The sequence below is a fragment of the Balaenoptera borealis genome (assembly GCF_965194805.1).
Source record: "Balaenoptera borealis genome assembly, chromosome: 10".
Classification (NCBI taxonomy): domain Eukaryota; kingdom Metazoa; phylum Chordata; class Mammalia; order Artiodactyla; family Balaenopteridae; genus Balaenoptera; species Balaenoptera borealis.
The window spans coordinates 67704215-67725192 of record NC_138874.1 but is presented as its reverse complement, the minus strand read 5'-3'; the positions used below and the strand labels follow the sequence as shown (position 1 = coordinate 67725192).

Below are 20978 nucleotides of genomic sequence, written 5' to 3'. Positions count from 1 at the left end.
GGCTGCAATCACTGCATTCCTAAAGTGGGATCGCCATCAATGTTGACCACAGACCACCTGCCCTCCATGCACTGCCTCCAGTGGGGACACAGGCAAGAGGCTAATGTGTAGAAAGAAAATAGTCATCTCAATTGCACAAGGAATTTCTGTCCCTCACCCTATATGACTTAATACCATCTGGGAGGATTTCCCTGGTAGTGCAGTGGTTAAGAATCTGCCTGCAAATGCAGGCAACACAGGTTCGAGCCCTGGTCCAGGAAGATCCCACATGCCGCAGAGCAACTAAACCCGTGCGCCACAACTACTGAGCCTGCGTGCCACAACTACTGAAGCCCGCGCACCTAGAGCCCATGCTCCGGAACAAAGACAAGCCACCACAATGAGAAGCCCGTGCACTGCAATGAAGAGTAGCCCCCGCTCGCCGCAACTAGAGAAAGCCTGCGCACAGCAACAAAGAACCAACACAGCCATAAATAAATAAATAAATAATTTTTTTAAAAAAAGACCATCTGGGAGAGCACAGCATCACCACATGGATCAGCAGCAAGAATGGGCAGTGAAAAGAAGAGCTTACTGCATTGCAAAGTAATAGTCTTAAACGTCCTCAGTGGAGAAAGGTACAAACACTTGTCATAAAGCCTGCAGAGGGGATAGGGTAACTATCTGGTAGCCAGGCATGAAAAGATGCATAGAATAAAGGACTTCTATCACCCCGCTACTGCTGCCCTCTGCTGCTGTAGATCAGAGGCAGCACTGAAGTTGAAACATACATGGTGATCCTCACACACAGGTCAAACACATCAGTCAGAAGTGAACTGGTGGTAGTCGAGAACCCTAATATCATTCTATATCTAACATTCTAAATCATATCACTAAAAATCAGCATATTGACACCATTCTGGTGGCCCAATCTCACACAATCCCATAAAACAAATACCATAGGAGCCAGCAGGAATAATCCACTTTCCATACCACTCCTCTGGAACCTGAGTCTAGCCACTGAGTCCAGAATAGCCCCATAGGTGCAAGGTTGAGCTGAGATGCTGCCTGGGGTGTCTGGTTGACTCTACATATTTGATAGACGGTCAACAAGCATTGCAAAAAGGAGAAGCAGGGACTGGGATCACCACACATCCTGGTCGAGGATCAGAGCACACCACCAACATAGCTCTACCAGTTCTGGCCCAGCCAGTCCCAGGCACTGGTGTGGAGGGGGGGGACTTGGAAAATTGCCATGTATGCACTTCCAGCAACTGGGACTCATGTGGGACTAGTCCGAACTCAGGGTGCCCTGCCAGCCCTAACTGGTCACAGCCACCAGAGAGGGACACAGACAATTTCACAGAAAGTACTCCTCTGAAGCATAGGACATTGGACAAAAGCCTCATTTCCTGAGAAGCATGAGGAAAAAAGCTCCCCTGCCTCCCTGAGTGAGGGTAACACAAAGCAGAGCACACAAGTCAACCTGCAATAAGGATGCAATATATGACAGAGAAATCAATGTTATGGTTTAGAGCCATTGAGATTCAGGACTGTTCCGGCAGCAACTTAGCCCATCCTGACTGATGCACACGATGACAGCTATCACCAGGCATAGAACTATCAATCCAGATCAAAGCAATGTAATTCAACAGGAAGATATGTTGAGGGAAGTCAGCACCAATAAGCTTTCTGCTGTTAACAATTTTTAAATATTTTTAATACACAACGTTTAGGTAAGCCTAACCCATATTCTTATACATATTTTATTTGACAGGACCATGAGATGATGAAGTTCTTTCATTAGAACACAAATATCACTACCTAAGGAGACAAAAGACCTGTATGCAGAAAACTATAAGACACTGATGAAAGAAATTAAAGATAATACAAACATATGGAGAGATATACCATGTTCTTGGATTGGAAGAATCAACATTGTGAAAATGAATATACTACCAAAAGCAATCTACAGATTCAATGCAATCCCTATCAAACTACCACTGGCATTTTTCACAGAACTAGAACAAAAAATTTCACAATTTGTATGGAAACACAAAAGACCCCAAAGAGCCAAAGCAATCTTGAGAAAGAAAAACAGAGCTGGAGGAATCAGGCTCCCAGACTTCAGACTATACTACAAAGCTACAGCAATCAAGACAGTATGGTAGTGGCACAAAAACAGAAATATAGATCAATGGAACAGGATAGAAAGCCCAGAGATAAAGCTACGCATATATGGTCACCTTATCTTTGATAAAGGAGGCAAGAATATACAATGGAGAAAAGACAGTCTCTTCAATAAGTGGTACTGGGAAAACTGGACAGCTATATGTAAAAGAATGAAATTAGAACACTCCCTAACACCATACACAAAAATAAACTCGGAATGGATTAAAGACCTAAATGTAAGCCCAGACACTATAAAACTCTTAGAGGAAAACATAGGCAGAACACTCTGACATAAATCACAGCAAGATCCTATTTGACCCACCTCCTAGAGAAATGGAAATAAAAACAAAAATAAACAAATGGGACCTAATGAAACTTAAAAGCTTTTGCACAGCAAAGGAAACCATAAACAAAACGAAAACACAACCCTCAGAATGGGAGAAAATATTTGCAAAGGAAGCAACTGACAAGGGCTTCATCTGCAAGATATACAAGCAGCTCATGCAGCTCAATATGAAAAAACAAACATCCCACTCCCAAAATGGGCAGAAGACGTAAACAGACATTTCTCCAGAGAAGGTATACAGATTGCCAACAAACACATGAAAGGATGCTCAACCTCACTAATCATTAGAGAAATGCAAATCAAAACTACAATGAGGGCTTCCCTGGTGGCACAGTGGTTAAGAATCCGCCTGCCAATGCAGGGGACACGGGTTCAAGCCCTGGTCCGGGAAGATCCCACATGCCGCGGACCAACTAAGACCGGGCACCACAACTACTGAGCCTGCGGCCTAGAGCCCGCGAGCCACAACTACTGAGCCCACGCGCCACAACTACTGAGCCTGCGCTCTAGAGCCCGTGCTCCAGAAGAAGAGAAGCCACTGCAATGAGAAGCCCGTGCATCGCAATGAAGAGTAGCCCCCGCTCACCACAACTAGAGAGAGCCCACAGCAATGAAGACCTGACGCAGCCAAAAATAAATAAATAAAATAAATAAATTGAAAAAAAAAGAAAAAAAACTACAATGAGGTATCACCTCACACCAGTTAGAATGGGCACCATCAGAAAATCTACAAACAACAAATGCTGGAGAGGGTGTGGAGAAAAGGGAACCCTCTTGCACTGTTGGTGGGAATGTAAATTGATACAGCCACTATGGAGAACAGTATGGAGGTTCCTTAAAAAACTAAAAATAGAATTACCATATGACCCAGCAATCCCACTACTGGGCATATACCCAGAGAAAACCATAATTCAAAGAGACACATGCACCCCAATGTTCATTGCAGCTCTATTTACAATAGTCAGGTCATGGAAGCAATCTAAATGCCCACTGACAGAAGAAGGGATAAAGAAGATGTGGTACATATATACAATGGAATATTACTCAGCCATAAAAAGGAACGAAATTGGGTCATCTGTAGAGACGTGGATGGATCTAGAGACTGTCATACAGAGTGAAGTAAGTCAGAAGGAGAAAAACAAATATCGTATATTAACGCATATACGTGGAACCTAGAAAAATGGTACAGATGAACCGGTCTGCAGGGCAGAAATAGAGACACAGATGTAGAGAACAAACGTATGGACACCAAGGGGGGAAAGCAGTGGTGGGTGGGGGTGGGGGTGTGATGAATTGGGAGATTGGGATTGACATGTATACACTGATGTGTATAAAATTAATGACTAATAAGAACCTGCTGTATAAAAAAATAAATTAAATTAAAAAAAAATAACTACAATGAGGTATCACCTCACACTGGTCAGAATGGCCATCATCAAAAAATCTACAAACAATAAATACTGGAGAGGGTGTGGAGGAAAGGGAACCCTCTTGCACTGTTGGTAGGAATGTAAATTGATACAGCCACTATGTAGAACAGTATGGAGGTTCCTTAAAAAACTAAAAATAGAACTATCATATGACCCAGCAATCTCACTACTGGGCATATACCCTGAGAAAACCATAATTCAAAAAGAGTCATGGACCACAATGTTCATTGCAGCTCTATTTACAATAGCCAGGACATGGAAGCAACCTAAGTGTCCATCGACAGATGACTGGATAAAGAAGATGCGGTACATATATACAATGGAATATTACTCCGCCAGAAAAATAAACAAAATTGAGTTATTTGTAGTGAGGTGGATGGACCTAGAGACTGTCATACAGAGTGAAGTAAGTCAGAAAGAGAAAAACAAATACCGTATGCTAACAGTATATATGGAATCTAAAAAAAAAAAACAAAAATGGTTCTGGAGAACCTAGGGGCAGGACAGGAATAAAGACACAGACATAGAGAATGGACTTGAGGACACAGAGAGGGTGAAGGGTAAGCTGGGACAAAGTGAGAGAGTGGCATGGACATATATACACTACCAAATGTAAAATAGATAGCTAGTGGGAAGCAGCTGCATAGCACAGGGAAATCAGCTCGGTGCTTTGTGACCACTTAGAGGGGTGGGAAAGGGAGGGTGGGAGGGAGACGCAAGAGGGAGGAGATATGGGGATATAATAAGAGCAGCATGTTCAACACAGCCGACTACTGCATAGACGTAGCAAACCACCCTCTGCCGTGTGCAGACACGTCATGGCAGAGACACCCCACAAAAAGCAGATTAAAAGGGCTTCAGTCTCTGGGAGGTAAGAAGAGGAGAAAGCATGCTCAACAGCCAGGCCCTCGGGGCGGGGGGGGGCACATGAGAGAAACCCCAGTACCTCTCCAATTTTAGAGAGGAAAGCACCATGCATTTGCGGTCATGGCAGGTCGGCTGGGGGCTGGTTTGCATCCGACGGCCTCATTCACATGTCTGGCAAGTGTGACCAGGGCTGCTGGGCACTCACCGGGCTGGCTTGGCCTTCTTCACAAGCTGGGTCGCAAGAAGGCAAGCCCCAGTGTACAGGTAATGATCCACCCCATGCTCACATCACATTCGTTGGTGTCCCATTGGGCAAGGCAAAGTGACAGCCTGGCCCAGAGTCAACATAGGAGGGGGTCCATGCAAGGACAAGGCACAGGAAGGTGTGACTCGTGGGGAGCCATTCATGTCACAAGCTACCACGCACTGTACGGTGCTGTGTCTCCCGCTGCGTGGGAAGCCCCTCTGGAACAGGCCTGCTCCTGCTTCCTCCTTATCCCCCAGTACTCAGCGTACAGTCCAGCTGGCTGGGGACAGGCAGGAGCTGCGGCAGGAAGCCAGAGTTCTGTCCAAGGCGCTGTACAGAAGAGACTCTCAGTAACGACATGTTCCTCAGTCCTCGTCACAGCCGCTGGGTAATTATTAGGATTAATAAGGAGAGACTTCTGTGGCATCTGCCCAGGGCTGCCTCAAGCAGAAGCACAAGCAGCTTGGGCCAATGACTTGCTACAAAGCCTTCCTCTCCAAAGAAGTTTCCCATGCATCCTATAGGTACCATGCTCAGTGATTATTATTTAATTTATTCCCCCCACACAACCCTGCAGAGTAACAATTATTAAGCCCATTTTATAGATTGGTAACCTGAGGCTCAAAGCACAACAACTTGCCCAAAGTCACAAGGCTTGGCCTTGCTTGTCACAAGCATGCCTGTCTCTCTCCAAAGCCTATGTTAGACTGCACACCTTTTTGCCCCTGAAAGGCTGCTCTGGGTCTAGCTTTCCAGCCAAACACCAGGAATGCTAGATGTTCTAGCCTATGGCCCTGCCATAATTTGAGAATGATGTGCAGGGTAATGGAGCAACTGAAAATGTTGGCTTTGGAGTAAAACTGTCAGGGTTTGAATAGATTACCTCTATCTTGGGCAGTTTTCTAATTTGTAAAATGGGATCATCATCATCTTGCTCAGAGGGTTGTTTTGAGGCTTAACTAAGTGAGATAACGAAAGTGCTTAGAAAAGAATGTCAGGAGCACTCAAAAAAATATTCATGGTTACAATTATAATAGGTTGGGTTCCATCCTGACCCTTGAGGGCAAATGAATAGTGTCTTATTAGGAGACATAGCTGGGCACAGGAAGACCAACAGCAAAGAAACTGGTGAAGAATGACAGTGTATATGAAGGTAATATTGAAAATAATTCCTGTTTGGTACAGGAGAGGCAGTGACCATTCGGAACAGACTTCAGCGTTAACTACCAGTGTGTCAGGTGTCTATGACAGACTGAGCATGAGTCCTCAAGCTGTGGACCTGACCTGGGCGGTGAGGAGAGGAGCTGGAGGGCAGAGCTGGCCCTAAAGGCTGGGAAAAGGGCTTCCCGAAGGCTTCCTTCTCCAGTGGGCAGGAAACGTCTGGGAGCAGGGCCCCAGTCCCGAAGGGTAGAGGTCCTGGGTAGGGACTCTTGCCAAGGAGAGGAAGGAGGTTTCAGAAGAAGACAGGATCCACTAACCTGACCAGAGTCCTGGATGGGTCTGGGACTGGGAACACGGCTGGAACCACACCAAATGGGATCCAGGGATGAGCCCCAAGGAACTGTGGCTCCTTTGCCCTGCCTGACTCAGATCTGGATTGTCTCAGGAGACGGTCTGCCTACAGACAGAGTAGGGCTTGGTGGTGGAATAGGAGGAATAGAGGGGAGTAGGGTGAAAGCCATGGAGGAAACAGGCCTGTGAGACTAAGATCTTCCCCTCTGAGAAGCCACCTAGCACTGTGGATCCTGCCACATGTGGGGACCACAGTGGCCCAGCTTAGCCAGGACAGCTTGGTCTGCCATGTCCTTCCCTTCCTCCTGCCTGTTAATAAGCCCTGATCTCCCCCAGTGAAAGCACACATGAGTAGTAATAAGAGCAGGAGCCTCAACACTCCAGTTCCAGAGTTCATGCCAGCCACCTCCCCTTTGCCCACTCTGACCCTTCCTTCTCCCTCTCTCTGCACTTCAACTCTCGTGAATCATCTGGTCCTGCTTTACTGATAACCCTCCTCTGACTCTTCAGTCTCCTTGAGGGCAAGACTCTGGACGCTGCCTCGTCCCCAGTCTCTCACATTAGATCATCATAGCGCTGGAGACCCTCTAAAGCTTCAGTGGACTCCACCTTCCCAGGCCAACAGAGCTGACCAGCTTCTCGCCAAGAAGGGTATCCCACTGTCCACTTGGGATTAGGCTGGGTGAAAGCCTCCCAGTCAGGCAGAAGAGGTCCAGGCTGCCTGTCTTCTGCACCCTTCCCCCTGGGTCTTCTAATGGGCAGTTCTATGTATTCGGATGAGGAATGGAGTTTGCCAAAGAGAAAAAGATCCGGGGACGGATCTTCGCATTTCTCCCTGGATGTGTTTAGGAAAACCTACCTTGGCTGAGCTGCTTCTTCTGCTGCAGATGCTGATAATTAACAACTGGCAGGGGCAGGAGCTCTTGAGGATGATTTGGCCACTGACTCACAGAGAAAATTCAGAGCATCATAGCCAGAAGGCCACCCTCAGCAAATGCAAAGGGGCCAACCTCGCATTCTCCATCAGTGCAGTGGGATTTGGAGTCAAACAGGCCTGAGTTCTGGGCCCAGGCAGTATGACCTTGAGCACATAACTTAGCTCTGAGCCTGTTTCTTTGTCAGCAAAATAGAGATAAAAATGCCACCACCACCACTCCCCCCCCACCAAGGATCCAAGGAGGATTAAACAAGATAACCTAGATAAAGTGTCTGCCCTGCCGTTGGTGGTGCCCAATATAGTTTCACTCCCATTCGCTGTCCTCCCTTCCCCTCCTAATAGCAGTGGCAACAAATCCTTTCCTTTCCCTCCTAGAAGGTGCCAGAATTTTTTTTTTTAACATCTTTATTGGAGTATAATTGCTTTACAATGGTGTGTTAGTTTCTGCTTTATAACAAAGTGAATCAGTTATACATATACATATGTCCCCATATCTCTTCCCTCTTGCGTCTCCCTCCCTCCCACCCTCCCTATCCCACCCCTCTACGTGGTCACAAAGCACCGAGCTGATCTCCCTGTGCTATGCGGCTGCTTCCCACTAGCTATCTATTTTACCTTTGGTAGTGTATATATGTCCATGCCACTCTCTCACTTTGTCACATCTTACCCTTCCCCCTCCCCATATCCTCAAGTCCATTCTCTCCATTCTCTAGTAGGTCTGTGTCTTTATTCCCGTCTTGCCACTAGGTTCTTCATGACCTTTTTTTTTTTTCCTTAGATTCCATATATATGTATTAGCATACTGTATTTGTTTTTCTCTTTCTGACTTACTTCACTCTGTATGACAGACTCTAACTCCATCCACCTCACTACAAATAACTCAATTTCGTTTCTTTTTATGGCTGAGTAATATATTCCATTGTATATATGTGCCACATCTTCTTTATCCATTCATCCGATGATGGACACTGAGGGAGGTGCCAGAATTTTAAGCAGCATCTCAGGCTCATGCTGGCTAGTATTTCACTGCCCAAGGTATTCATCTGGCTCAACAGAAGCTCCTCCTTCTCCCTCCTCCTCCCTCCCATTATTTAGCATCCTTTTCATCTCCCATCCAGGCCATTTATACAGTTCCCTAACTCCCAATCTTACCTTCCTAACCCCTCCTAAGCCCCAGACTGAAAAGAATTGCCTTTTTCCACTCTGCTGACCACCTCTAGATGTACAAGTCACTTAGCACCGGAGGAAATATTGAATTTTCTCCTGTTCTGCTGAGGTTACCCACCACGGGCCATTAAAAAGATACCCATTTTTAAAATGTACTTGACAGTCTGGAAGATATATTTGAGATATCAGAAAACTGAGCCCATTATGTGACATTTAGAATATACAGTATGGCGATATATTTCTAAAATGTGTGATATACCTTATGAATTTATATTGCGTGCATGGTACTTAGATATTTGTATTATTTTTCCTCTGTGAATTCAAAGTTTCTAGATAATTTCCCCATTTGAGCTTCCCCTTCTTATTACTGAGCACTTGGCCAAGATAGCATGGGAAAAAAAAGACATGATGCAGAGTTCAAGGTCAGTTAGTTGTTGATTTCACGTCATGCAGCCCCAGGGGAGCCCAGAGGGAGTGCTGAGAAGGAAGGTGTTTCTGTTTGCCAGGCACACATACACACCACCAGTGATTATATATATGTATCAGGTAGGTGCTAATGAGAAAACTGAGGCTGGAGCAGTGAAGTCCCTTGCTCCCAGTCAGGCAGCCAATGAGGGGCAGAAGCAAGATTAGAGCCCAGGTCAGCCAGATGCCCAACCGGCACATCTGCCCACAGCACCTCCCTGCCTTCAAGGAAGAGCCCAGGGTCTGAAAGCTACTGTCTTGTAGGGAAAACAGTGATAATGGGATAGGACTTGAGTCTGAGACACAAGAGGACATGCAGGCTCATCCTCAGGACTTCTGAGGCTGGAAATCACCTTGGCTGGAACAGCGATGAGACTCAGAGTAGGTAGGAGGAAACAGACACAGTAACTAACATGAAATGCCAACTCCTTCACATGGCATGCAAGGTCCTCCCCGATCTGGCCCCAAGTGTTCTGTCCTACCTCCTCTCTCTCTCTCTCGCATCCCTGATGTCTGACAGATGTTCCCATCCCCCACAAATGCTTTGTCAAGTCCTGACAAATGATGTCATGTCTGCCTCCGTAAGGCCTCTCCACTCTCCTCCTAGCTGGCCCTGCTCATCATCCTCACTCCTCCTCCAGCTCTTTGCTAACCCTCCACCCACAGTCCCGGAGGCTTTCCCACTAAGCGTGTGCTGGACACCTGTCACAGTGAGCATCCCCTCCTCTCATGACCTTGTTGTAAGCTATCAATAGTTAAACCCATTTTACAGATGGGAAGAGTAAAACTCAGTGGACTCCCTTAACTTACCCAAGGTCCACACTAGTGACTTCGGAGCTGAAACGAGACTGAGCTCCCTCTGACTTTAGAGCCCTGCTATACACACAACACCTTTCTGTGTCTCCCATAACCCCAGTCTTGGGCTGGGAGCCTGCTAAGAATGCCAGGCAGTTTCAGGCAAGACAGAACCACCTCGCTCCTGCCTCTGCCTTCTTCCTTCTCGACATGTGGGCCTCTGCTACTGTGCCCTCCTGTCTCTCCACGTCAGTACACAGGCATCTTCATGTTTACTCCTCTGTTAGTCGTCTCCCCAGTCGTATTTCACTAGACCATGCTCTCTGCTCCAAGAAGCAACACTTCTAAATCCATAGCAGGACCTTGATTCAAGGCATCTTCCTGATCCCCTCACTTTCCCCAGATTCAGACATTCCCTGCTCTTACCTCCTACAGCAGTGAGCTTATATCCATGCAAGGCCACATTCTCCCAAACTGCCTCCTCACCAACGGCGGCCTCGAGCCGTGTCCTTCAAATGCAATTATTAGGTAACTTGCTCACAAATTCAACCTGCTCACTCTCTTTCCCTCTCTCTCCCAGTACTTCTTTCATCAACCCTACCATCTACAAGAACAGACTATTCCTAAAAGCCAGCTGCATCAGCTCCAGCTTCCTGTCTCTGAGGCCCACACCTGTCACGGCCAAAGCTACAGCTGGAGGAATATTCGGGCCATTGTCATTCCCAGGAGGGCACTGCTTGCCCTGGGGTTCACCACTCTAAGAATGTTCTCCAGGCTTCAGTCAGATTCTATCAGGCCCTAACCAGCCCTACCTTCCACTTGGATTGCTGTGATTTTAAAAAGAGCAGCCATTCTGAGAGTGGGCACTACAATGAACCTCAGATTCTCAATTCAAATGAACTTGACAGAGCAAGAGATCTCTGCTCTTGGCCAGAAACAGATACAACTGTTATTTATGGTGGTTTCAAGAAATTCCATATCTTCTAAATAAAACATTAAGCCCAAATCCAAATCTGGACACTTCTTGAAGATCCAAATACATCATTATCACCATCATCATCATCATCATCATCATAACAATATCAGGTCAATCCTGACATTATAAAATAGCCATAGTATAGGAAATGGAGAATCGGATTGTAACTGGCTTGCCACGGGTGACAGACCACTTACTATTAACCAATGACTGTGTGTCAGGCACCCTTCTAGGAACTGGGGGACAAAACAGTGCACAAGACAGAGGGCCCTGCCCTTAGGAAACTTACATTCCAGGAAAGTACCTGACACAGGCCGCCCCAGCTGGGTGCGGAGAAAAGAGGGTGGCAAGTGCAGAGTGTCTGCTAAGCCCCAGGTGAGGGCCAACCGGATGAAGGAAAGCATGTCTGGGGCCACGGGCAGCAGCTGGTGGGCCAGGAGCCTGTGCAGCTGTGGGAGCCTCAGGGGCGGGCTGATGGCTCTTCGCTCACAGACAGGGCTCTACCTGCACCCAACTTAGCACTTGAAAGGGACTCAAGTCTCAAAGGATTTCCTGCTGCTTTGTCCTTAAAGTACACTCTGCTGTCACTGCTGTTTACAAAGAATGAAAAGAAAGCTAAATGCCCAGAACCGGTACTCAGAAAGCTTTTAGGACCTCAGCGCTGAACAGATGAGCCTTAGGAAAATGCTGAGTTTGATTTGAGCAAAGCCACTCCACTCACATGATTGCTTCAGGAAGAAGGGAGTCCCATTTTACAGCCAAAAAGGAGAGAAAGGACGTACGAACAGGGTGACTTGAGCATCCCCAAATCCCCGGATTTGGATGGGTTCATCCTACTAGGACTCTGACTCACGGGGTTTACTCTCCCAGAGCTGAGCCCGAAGATGGTGGAGGGGAGCAGACCCGTGCCCCTTCCATCCTGTGCATTGTTCCAGACCAGACTCCACGTGCAACATCCAGAGGTTATTTTCTTCCCTTGACAGACAGCTGGAGTCACAGTTGAGCCCAGGAATGGGGCTGGGGGGGCGAGGGTCGCAGGGAGGATGCTGTAAAAGCTCCAGCAGAAGAAGCCAAAGGTGACAATAGCAGGGCCTTGGAAACAGCCAGAGAGGCATCAGCCTCGAGAAGTACAAGACACAACTACAAGAACAGAAGCAAGACGCACAAAAGTGAGGTGCGGAACATAATCCACGGAGCACAAAGCTGTGAGGGAGCTGCTGCAAAGTCTGTCCGAGCTGTCCTCCCAGGGGCTCCTAGCTGTGACCCTACGACTGCCCATGACATCTGCGTTTGCTGTGCCTTTAGCGCTGGGGAAAGTAGACCTCTTAACCCTGGGATGTGTGAATGGGCTTCAGGAAGGGCTACAGCAGAGCATCTGAGACATCTAATTAGTGCACTAAGGTTGCATGCCATTGATTTGAAGACGCTAAGCACGCATTTTTGCATTGATCTCCTTTAAGTGTCATTTTCAAAGATCATGCTCATATTAATACAAAACTGCTGATACCATATCTAACCACAACTCTTACCTGCCCACGTGATATGAACCGGTCCTACTAGATTTGTGTTGGCTGGACCTGTGTTTATTCACTCGAAAGAAGAGTGGGTGTTCTGGATAATCTCTGCAAGAGGTGGTGTTGAATTTGCAAAGACCCGGCGTCACCCAGCTCCTTGCAGTCCTCTCATTTCTGTGGATAGGGAAAGGAACCTGAGATATTTTTTGAGTATTCAAAGTCCTAATTAAGTCACAGAAGCCACGAGGCTAAGTTGTATCTCTGCCTTTCATCCACATCCATCCCTGAAAAAGAAATCAGGCAATGGAAAGTGAATGGCTGGGGATTTAGGTGGCAAAATGGACCAGATTCAGTTTTCTAGAGACCCTGCTGGTTCACAAATTGGCCCCTGGACACGGAGCGCAAGGAGAGACTGAAGAAAGAGGTAGACCACTCCAGACTGCTAGATGGCAGGTTTAATAAGCAAGGGAACTTACAGAGAGGCTTGTCTTGGGCGACAGCAAGACGAGTAAATCTCCACACGCAGCCACCAGAATTTTAAAGTTGCTTTAGATGCCTTAACTGGGTTCGGTCACATACACCGTCCAGATGGTCTCAACCACACATTACTCTCTCCAGGCTACAAGCTTGAAACAGCTCCCACTGTGGAATCAGTGGGCAGTACGTACATTCCAAGGGCCGGGGCAGGGGTGGGGTGGGGGGGCGGTGAGGGTGGAGCCTCCGGGTCACGTCCTCTTGATGGCCTCCTCCGACAGACCCGAATTAAAAGGCTGAAATAAGAGGCACCTGATGCTTTGGGAAGAGAATGTTTCTCTGAGACTCAGCATGCTGGTTGAGGGGCATTCAGCTAAGATTTAAGGAGCATGGAGATAAACAGTCTAGATAAAACTAAATCTAAATACTTTCGAGGACAGAAAATTTAATAGAGAAAGAAAAACCCACAAGTGTCTTCAGCCAAATTAATAATGTTTGATTATAAGCTGGGAAACATACACAGATCTGTTCATTGTATCATTTTATATTACTTTGTGAATATCCAAAATATTTCAAAAGAAAAATTTTAAAGGAAAAAAAAAACACTTTAAAAAAGAGAAAAGAATGGAGGAAGGGAAGAAATGAAGAAATAAGTAAAAAGCAAGGTCCAGAAAAATATCACTGGTTAGAAGTTTTGAACATCACACTCTTACTTAAAGTAGGAGCCATACCTGGCAGAGGACGCCAGAATCCTCATTAAACCTGCTCTTGTACCATGAACCTCTTCTGCCTTTTTTACATTGAAATCTAACTCACATACCATAAAATTCACCTATTTTAAAGTGAAGAATTCAATAGTTTTTAGTACTGTCACAGAGTTGTGTAACCATCACCACAATCTAATTTTAGAACAAAAGAGCCAAAGAACAAAATTACGCCCCAAAGAAATCCCATACCTGTTAACAGTAATACCCCATGCCTGCCCCTCTCCCCCAGCCCAAGCAAGCAATAATCTACTTTCTACCTTTATAGATTTACCTATTCTGGGAATTTTGTATAAGTAGTAATGTACAAGATGTGATGTAGTCATTTATGGCTGGTATCTTTCACTTGGAATAATCAAGGTTAATCCATTGCCTAACTCTAGGTTACAGAGATCCTATTTCTAACGTCTAAGAGTTTTGTAGTTTAAGCTCCTATATTTAGGTCTATGCTCTATTTTAAGTTGTTTTGTGTATGGTTGTGATATAGGAGTTCAACTTAATTCTTTTCAACGTGGATATCCAATTACTGAAAAGACTATTATGCCCCCCATTGAATTGTCTTGGCAGCTCTGTCGAACATCAATTGTCCGTAAATGTAAGGATTTATTTCTGGACTCTTAATTCTATTCCATTGATCTACATATCTATCCTCACATCAGTACCTCATTGGCTTGATTACTGTAGCTTTTTAGAAATTTGTAAAATCAGGAAATTTGAGTACTCCAACTGTGTTCTTTTTTTCAAGATTGTTTTGGCTATTTTGAGTTCCTTGCATTTCCATATGAATCCTAAGATCAACTTGTCAATTTTTGCAACCAAAAAAAAAAAAAAATACAGCTAGAATTTCAATAGGTACATATCAAATCTACAGTTCAATTTGGGAGTGTTGTCATCTGATCCATGAATATGCAATGTCTTTCCCCTTATTTTTGGCTTTCTTTAATTTCCTTTGACAATATTTTGAAGTTTTCAGTGTACAAGTCTTGCAATTCTTTTGTTAAATGTATCCCTCAGTATTCTTAGTATATAGTATGTACTAAGTAATATTCTTTTTTCTGTTATTGTAAATACAATTTTTTTCTTAATTTCATTTTCATACTGTTCATAGCTATTGTATAAAAAACTATTGTTTTATAAATTGATCTTGATCCTTCAACCTTGTTGACTTGTCTTTGGCTTTTGATAATTTGATTATTAAATGTCTAGGTTTGGATCCCTTTGTGTTTAACTTGGAGTCTGCTGAAAACGCTTGGATGTTTTAATGTTTTTCATCCATTTGGAGAGGTTTGGGCCATTATCCAAATATCCTTTCTGCCTCTTCCTCTCTCCCCTCTCCTTCTGAGACTCCTATTTGTGTATGTTGTTGTACTTATTTATGGTGACCCATGAGACTCTGAGGATCTGCTCATTTTTCTTCTCTTTTTTCTTTCTGTTCTACAGACTGGATAATCTTAATAGACCTATATTCATATTTGCTGATTCTTTCTTCTGCTTGCTGAAATTTGTTGTTTAACTCCTACAGTGATTTTTTTTTTTTAATTCCAACTATTATACTTTTCAACTGCCAAATTTCTATTTGGTTCTTTTGTATAGTTTCTATCTCTTTACTGATACTCTTTATTTGGTGAGAAATAATTCTCATAATTCACTTTAATTCTTTAGACATGGTTTCCTTTCATTCTCTGAACACACTTATAAGAGCTGATGTAAAGTGTTTGCCTAGTAAGTCCAATATCTGGGTCCCCTCAGGGACAATTTCTATTGGTCACTTTTTTCCTATATCTAAACCATATTTTTCTGTTTTTTGCACATCTTATAATATTTTGTGGAAATCTAGACACTTTAGATAATGTAATGTGGCAACTCTAGAAATCAGATCCACCCACTCTCCCAGGCTTTGCTCTTGTTGCTCTTGTTGCTCTTGTTGCTCTATTTTGTTGTTGTTATTGTTGTTGTTGTTATGGCTGTTTCTTTGTTCAGTGACTTTTCTGGACATTTCCTGTGATGTACAGTCACTGAAATCTCTGCTTGGTTATCTTGGTGGTCAGCTAATGATTGACAGATGTTTCCTGAATCGCTTCAAGGCACTTAAGTCTTCCACCTTTGCTGAGCTCTGCTGCATGTTGGGGCATGCCTTCAGCACTACGGTAATTTATTTACAGGTCTAACTTAGCCATCACTCCTACTTGTACAGCGCCTCAGGGTCAGCCAAAGCTAAGACATTAAGGCCATTTGGGTATTTTTTAGTCATGTGCATAGCCCTACCCATGACTGTGGCCTTCTAGATCCCCAGAAACATGTCAGAGCTTTTTAAAATCCTCTGTGACCATCTAATTTCCCAGACTTTCTTTTTAACTTTTTTTGGCCAGCTTCTTGTTTGTTCCAACTGGTATTTCTACCTCAGGCAGCTGCAATATTTAAAAACTGATGCTGATTGTTTTTGACAAATGCCCTAGAGATACAGTTTTCCCACTGAGCGAGCTCTAAATGGGGTCACATAATAGCAGTCTTATAAATGAGTCTTTTTCAGGGAACTGGCAGACAGGTCAAGTAGTGGCAGTTCTCTGGGGGTGGGGCCTTTTGAGGAGCTCAAACTCAGTCTACTGCTGAGTTTTCACAGGTACTACAATCCACATCTGCTGGTTTTCACAGGTACTATGATCCACATCTGCTGAGTTTTCACAGGTACTATGATCCACATCTGCTGAGTTTTCACAGGTACTATAGTGCTGGTTTTCACAGGTACTATGGTTACTAAGCCTCTCATTTTCAAGGCTACCATGGATCTGAGGGAAGGGGTTGGTAACAGGCAAGGTGAAATGCCACACAGTGTTCAATATTCTTACTGGGAGTCAGTCATTTTTCTTGAATTCTTGAATAACATTCCTTAGATCCATTCTAGCCTTTGGTTAATTTCCAGAGTTCTGCCAAAGTTGATTTTGACCATTTTTGCTGCTTTTATAAAGGAGTGGATTTATAAAGATCCTCACTTCACCATTCTAGAAGTTCTGGTCCTCTTCATTAAGGCTTATCACAGTTAAAAGCTACATCTATCTATGTGATTGCTTTATGATATGTGTCTCCTCCACTGATCATTAAATGTCATGAGAACGTCTTCATTTTGGTTATATTTTATCCTTGCTAGATTCTATCACAGTGACACATAGTATGCACTCGATAACAATTTGTTATCAATTTAACAAATTTGTTATCAATTTAACAAATTTGTTAAATCAATAATAGATCATTAGCACAGGCTAGTGAATAGACACAATCTCCACAGACTGGTATTATGATAAATAATTGTTCATTAACCTCCAAGGAGCCCTCAATCTTGTTGAACTGGATTCTTTACACCTCTTGAGGAATGCACATTCTCACTGTCCTGAAAACTATGACTTCCTCTCTCCCCCATCCTCTCTCTGATGATCTTGGCTTATTTGTCATAGAAAATATCAGACCAAAACTCCCTCCACTTTCCACCTGCAAATCTATCAATATACCCACATTGGTTCCCATATTCTTCTTCTTTCCTCCTGTTACAGTGGAAAGACAACCCCTCTTCCTGGCAAACGTCAATCCCCATGTGTGTCCTGTGTGCAACCCTTCCTGCTCTCTCAAGAACCTCACCCCAATTATTCTCCCTCTTCTCACCTGCATCTTCACCTATTTCAGCTCTACTGAATTGTTTCCAGCTGCATTAGGACATATTTTTCCCTAATTTTTTTTTTTTAATATACTCAGCTTGGACCTCAACTAATATACCCAGGTTGGACGCACTTCCAGTAATCCCTCACTCCTTTAATTTCAAGACTGATTTCTTCAAAGGTTTGGCTACAAAGTCTGGTTCCATTTCCTTACCTTCTACTTAGTATTTAACCCATTCTTATCTGTGTTCTATGTCCACTAGGCAGCTAAAATGGCTCTGATATTTTCATTTCATTCTTCCAACAAGTAATTATTGAGTACCCAATATCAGTGCCAAACACTGCTCTAGGAACAAGATATATAAAACAAATAATAAGATAAATACGACAAACAAGGTCTTTGGACATTTTCTTTATAGCTTTCATCAGCATCAGGCACAAGTGACCACAACCTCCCTGTGGAAATGCCTTCTTTCCTTGACTTCCAGGGTTCCTTACTCCTATCTCTCCAGCCAATCCTTTTCAGTCTCCTTTGCTGGATCTTTCTCATAGTTCCATTCTTTATGATGGAGGGTTCTTAATGATTGAGGTGAAATGCACATAATGTAAAATCAACCATTTAGTTCCAGTCTTTAAATGTTAGATTTTTTTCTGGAATTTTCTTATCTTCTTTTCTACTCCCTCTATAAAGAATCTCATCTACTCCTTTAATTTTAAGTGCCTTCTATTTGTATACCTCCATTTATAGTTGTAGCCTAAAACTCTCTCCTGAGGCCCAGACACCAATAAACAATCATCCCCACTCGGTTATCTCACAGGGGCTTCAAGCACAGTATTTTCCCCTACAGCCTGCTGCTCCTCCTCCAGCACCCCTATGGCACCAACATCCATCCAACTGCTCCAGTAGAAAACTTGGTAGATAATCTTGATAATTCTCTTGTCTTCACAATTCTTGTCAATTTTACAAACCAAATAGGTCTCAAATTCATCCATGTCTCTCCATTTCTACCAATGACACTCTGAACTCTCATCCTGAGACATGTTCTCAACTGTTCTTCCCATAGCCAGAGTGTCCCTACTCCTACCAAATCCACTCTCCACATAGTAACTAGAATTTTATCCTCCTTGACCAAGTCAGGCATCCAAATATAAGCTTTCATAGATTCAACTTCTTGATTCAATTTTTACTATTTAAATTTTTTCGTGATTAGTTTTAATTCTCCCTTCCCCCAGTAGAATGTAAGTTTCATAAGGGCAGACTGTTGGTTGGCATTGTTCTCAGTTGTTTGCTCAATGTCTAATCACATTTCTTAAAAAGAGTAAGTGTATAATAAACACTTGTTAAAAGTTGCTAAACAAATGCCTCTTCTTCCTAAGCCTATGTCACAACTTAGCAAATAGCACCAATCACAGGTAGACGGTTATGGGAGCAAAAGCCATGAATGAAGTCCTTGATACAACTTTCTCTCTTGTCCATTACCTCTAAGCCATCATAAGAAAATTATACCTAAAGCCTAACTACAGCTGACCATCTCCACATTCATTACCAGACTCTAGCCTAGACTTGCAAAACAGCTACCTTACCCACTTCCACTCTTGCCACCCTCCAAGCCACCCTCTTTTTAACAGCCAAATATGTTACTGCCTCCTTTCAACCCATCAAAAATCCCCACAGCTCCCAGGAGAAAAGACATTAAAAGACATTAATGTCTCATGTCCATTTAGGCATAACAGTGCACTGGTTAAGAATATGGGCTTGAGAGCCAGACCTCTGAATTTGAACATCAGCTCTGTGGCTTACTGGTGAGGGGACTTTCACCAGCTTACTCAAATTTTCTGTTTCTCAGTTTTCTTATGTGTAAAATGAATTAAAACGTAATGATACTTTGCTCATAGTGTTGTGTGGATTCAAGGAACTAATTCATCTAAAGCTATGAAGATATGCCTAATATTGATATGGTAAATGCTCAGAAATGTTAGCAATTATTATTGATTCTTGTATCAGGAAATACAGAAGATATATTTCTAACATATCACAGTTACTTATTAAATATGATGAATGGTATAAAAAAATAAATCTCCATGTCTTGGTAGAATGGTACCCATAAGAGAGAACAGCAAGAACAGCAACAACAAAAACAATTAAAAATACGTGTGTATAAAATCCAGAAAAAAATAATAAGTATAAATGATCTATATGAAGAAAACTACGATACATAATGAGAGGCATAAAATAAAGAGCAATTTGAATAAATGGAGAAACATGCCACATTGGCTGATTCAATGTTGAATAGGTATCAATTAGTAGGAGAGAAAAAATGTATACAGTCAATTACATGAATTGGATGATGGGGCACCATGAGAAATATAGATCATTTGTTATGAAAGATGATTACGGAAGTCTTCACAAAGGTGGTAAGAAGAATGTGAAAAATCCTAATAGATGGAGCTGGGACAGAACAGCATTTTGCAATAAAAGCAGAGAGAGAGCAGAAATGCAGTAGACCCAGAGTTCTCAATGGGAGGGGTCTTTAAAGGTCACCATTCAGCCAGTGAGTAATAGAAAACCTAAATACAAGTGGCTTAAACACAAAAGTTATTTACGCTCATACATAATGAGAAATCCCAAAGAAGGAAGTCCCCCGCTAAACATTGTCAGGGCTGTGAAAGACTTCCCTTGGCTTTGCCTTCATGGTCTCAGGATGGCTGCAGCCCTTTCAAACATCAAGCTCTCCCACCATCCTGAAAGGTGGGGAGAACAGGGCATTTTTCTTCAAACCACTCTCTCTTCTTACCAGGGAGGAAAATCTTTCCCACAAGCTCCCTAGTGAACTACCACTTAACATCCTTTTGTTCAGAACTGGTCATATGCTGTTCTATTTTCTACTTTACATAATTAACCACCCCAAAACCTAGTGACATAGAACAACGACCATTTCATTTTACTATCAGATTACGTGGATCAGGAACTGTGACAGGGCACTACTCCATGATATACGGTGCCTTATCTTGGAAGACTGCATTGGCAGGGGATGATTTGAAGAGCTGGGGGCTCACTTGGAAGTTTCTTCACTCACACGTCTGACACCTGGGCTGGGAAGTCTCAAAGCTTGGGCTCAGGGACTTCCCTGGTGGTCCATTGGTTAAGACACTGCACTTTCATTGCAGGGGGCATGGGTTTAATCCCCGGTCTGGGAACTGCTTCAGTGCAGCCAAAGAAAAAAAGCTCGAGCTCAGCTGGGAGGGTTGACCAGCACACCTACATGTATCCTCTCCACGTGACATGGGCTTCCTCACTGCATGATGGAGAAATTCCAAGAGGAAACATTGCAATAAGATGTTACAAGAGAATCTAATGGATGCTGCATGATCTCAGAAGTCATACAGTGTCACTACCGTCACGTTCTACTGGTTGAAGCAGTCACAACCCCCCAGATAAAGGGAAAGGAACATAAACCCTACAGCTCAATGGGAGGCATGTCAAGGAATTTGAACTCACATTTGGAATCAACTCCTAAACCAATTCTAATAGGTGGGCCAACAGCTGAACAAAATAAGGGTCCTACATCAAGAAAGAAGGGAAAATGGCTGTTGGTTTCACAACAAAGAGCATCTTCTACAGTCATCTAATCCATCCTCTCCACCACCAACAATTCAAGGCATCAGCCCTCTTTACAAATACCCCT

The 20978-nt window shown here is 43.6% G+C and overlaps 2 protein-coding genes across 2 annotated transcripts in view; both read right to left on the bottom strand.

Annotated features, from left to right (window-relative positions):
* Nucleotides 1–20978, bottom strand: part of RGR (retinal G protein coupled receptor) — a 389204-nt gene that overhangs the window by 20888 nt on the left and 347338 nt on the right. The gene's annotated exons all lie outside the window — the stretch shown is intronic.
* Nucleotides 1–20978, bottom strand: part of LOC309635476 (uncharacterized protein) — a 489295-nt gene that overhangs the window by 460320 nt on the left and 7997 nt on the right. The window contains exon 2 of the mRNA XM_082406812.1: nt 12423–12581. Coding sequence (XP_082262938.1) covers nt 12423–12581 — 159 coding nt within the window. The remainder of the gene's footprint in view (nt 1–12422; nt 12582–20978) is intronic.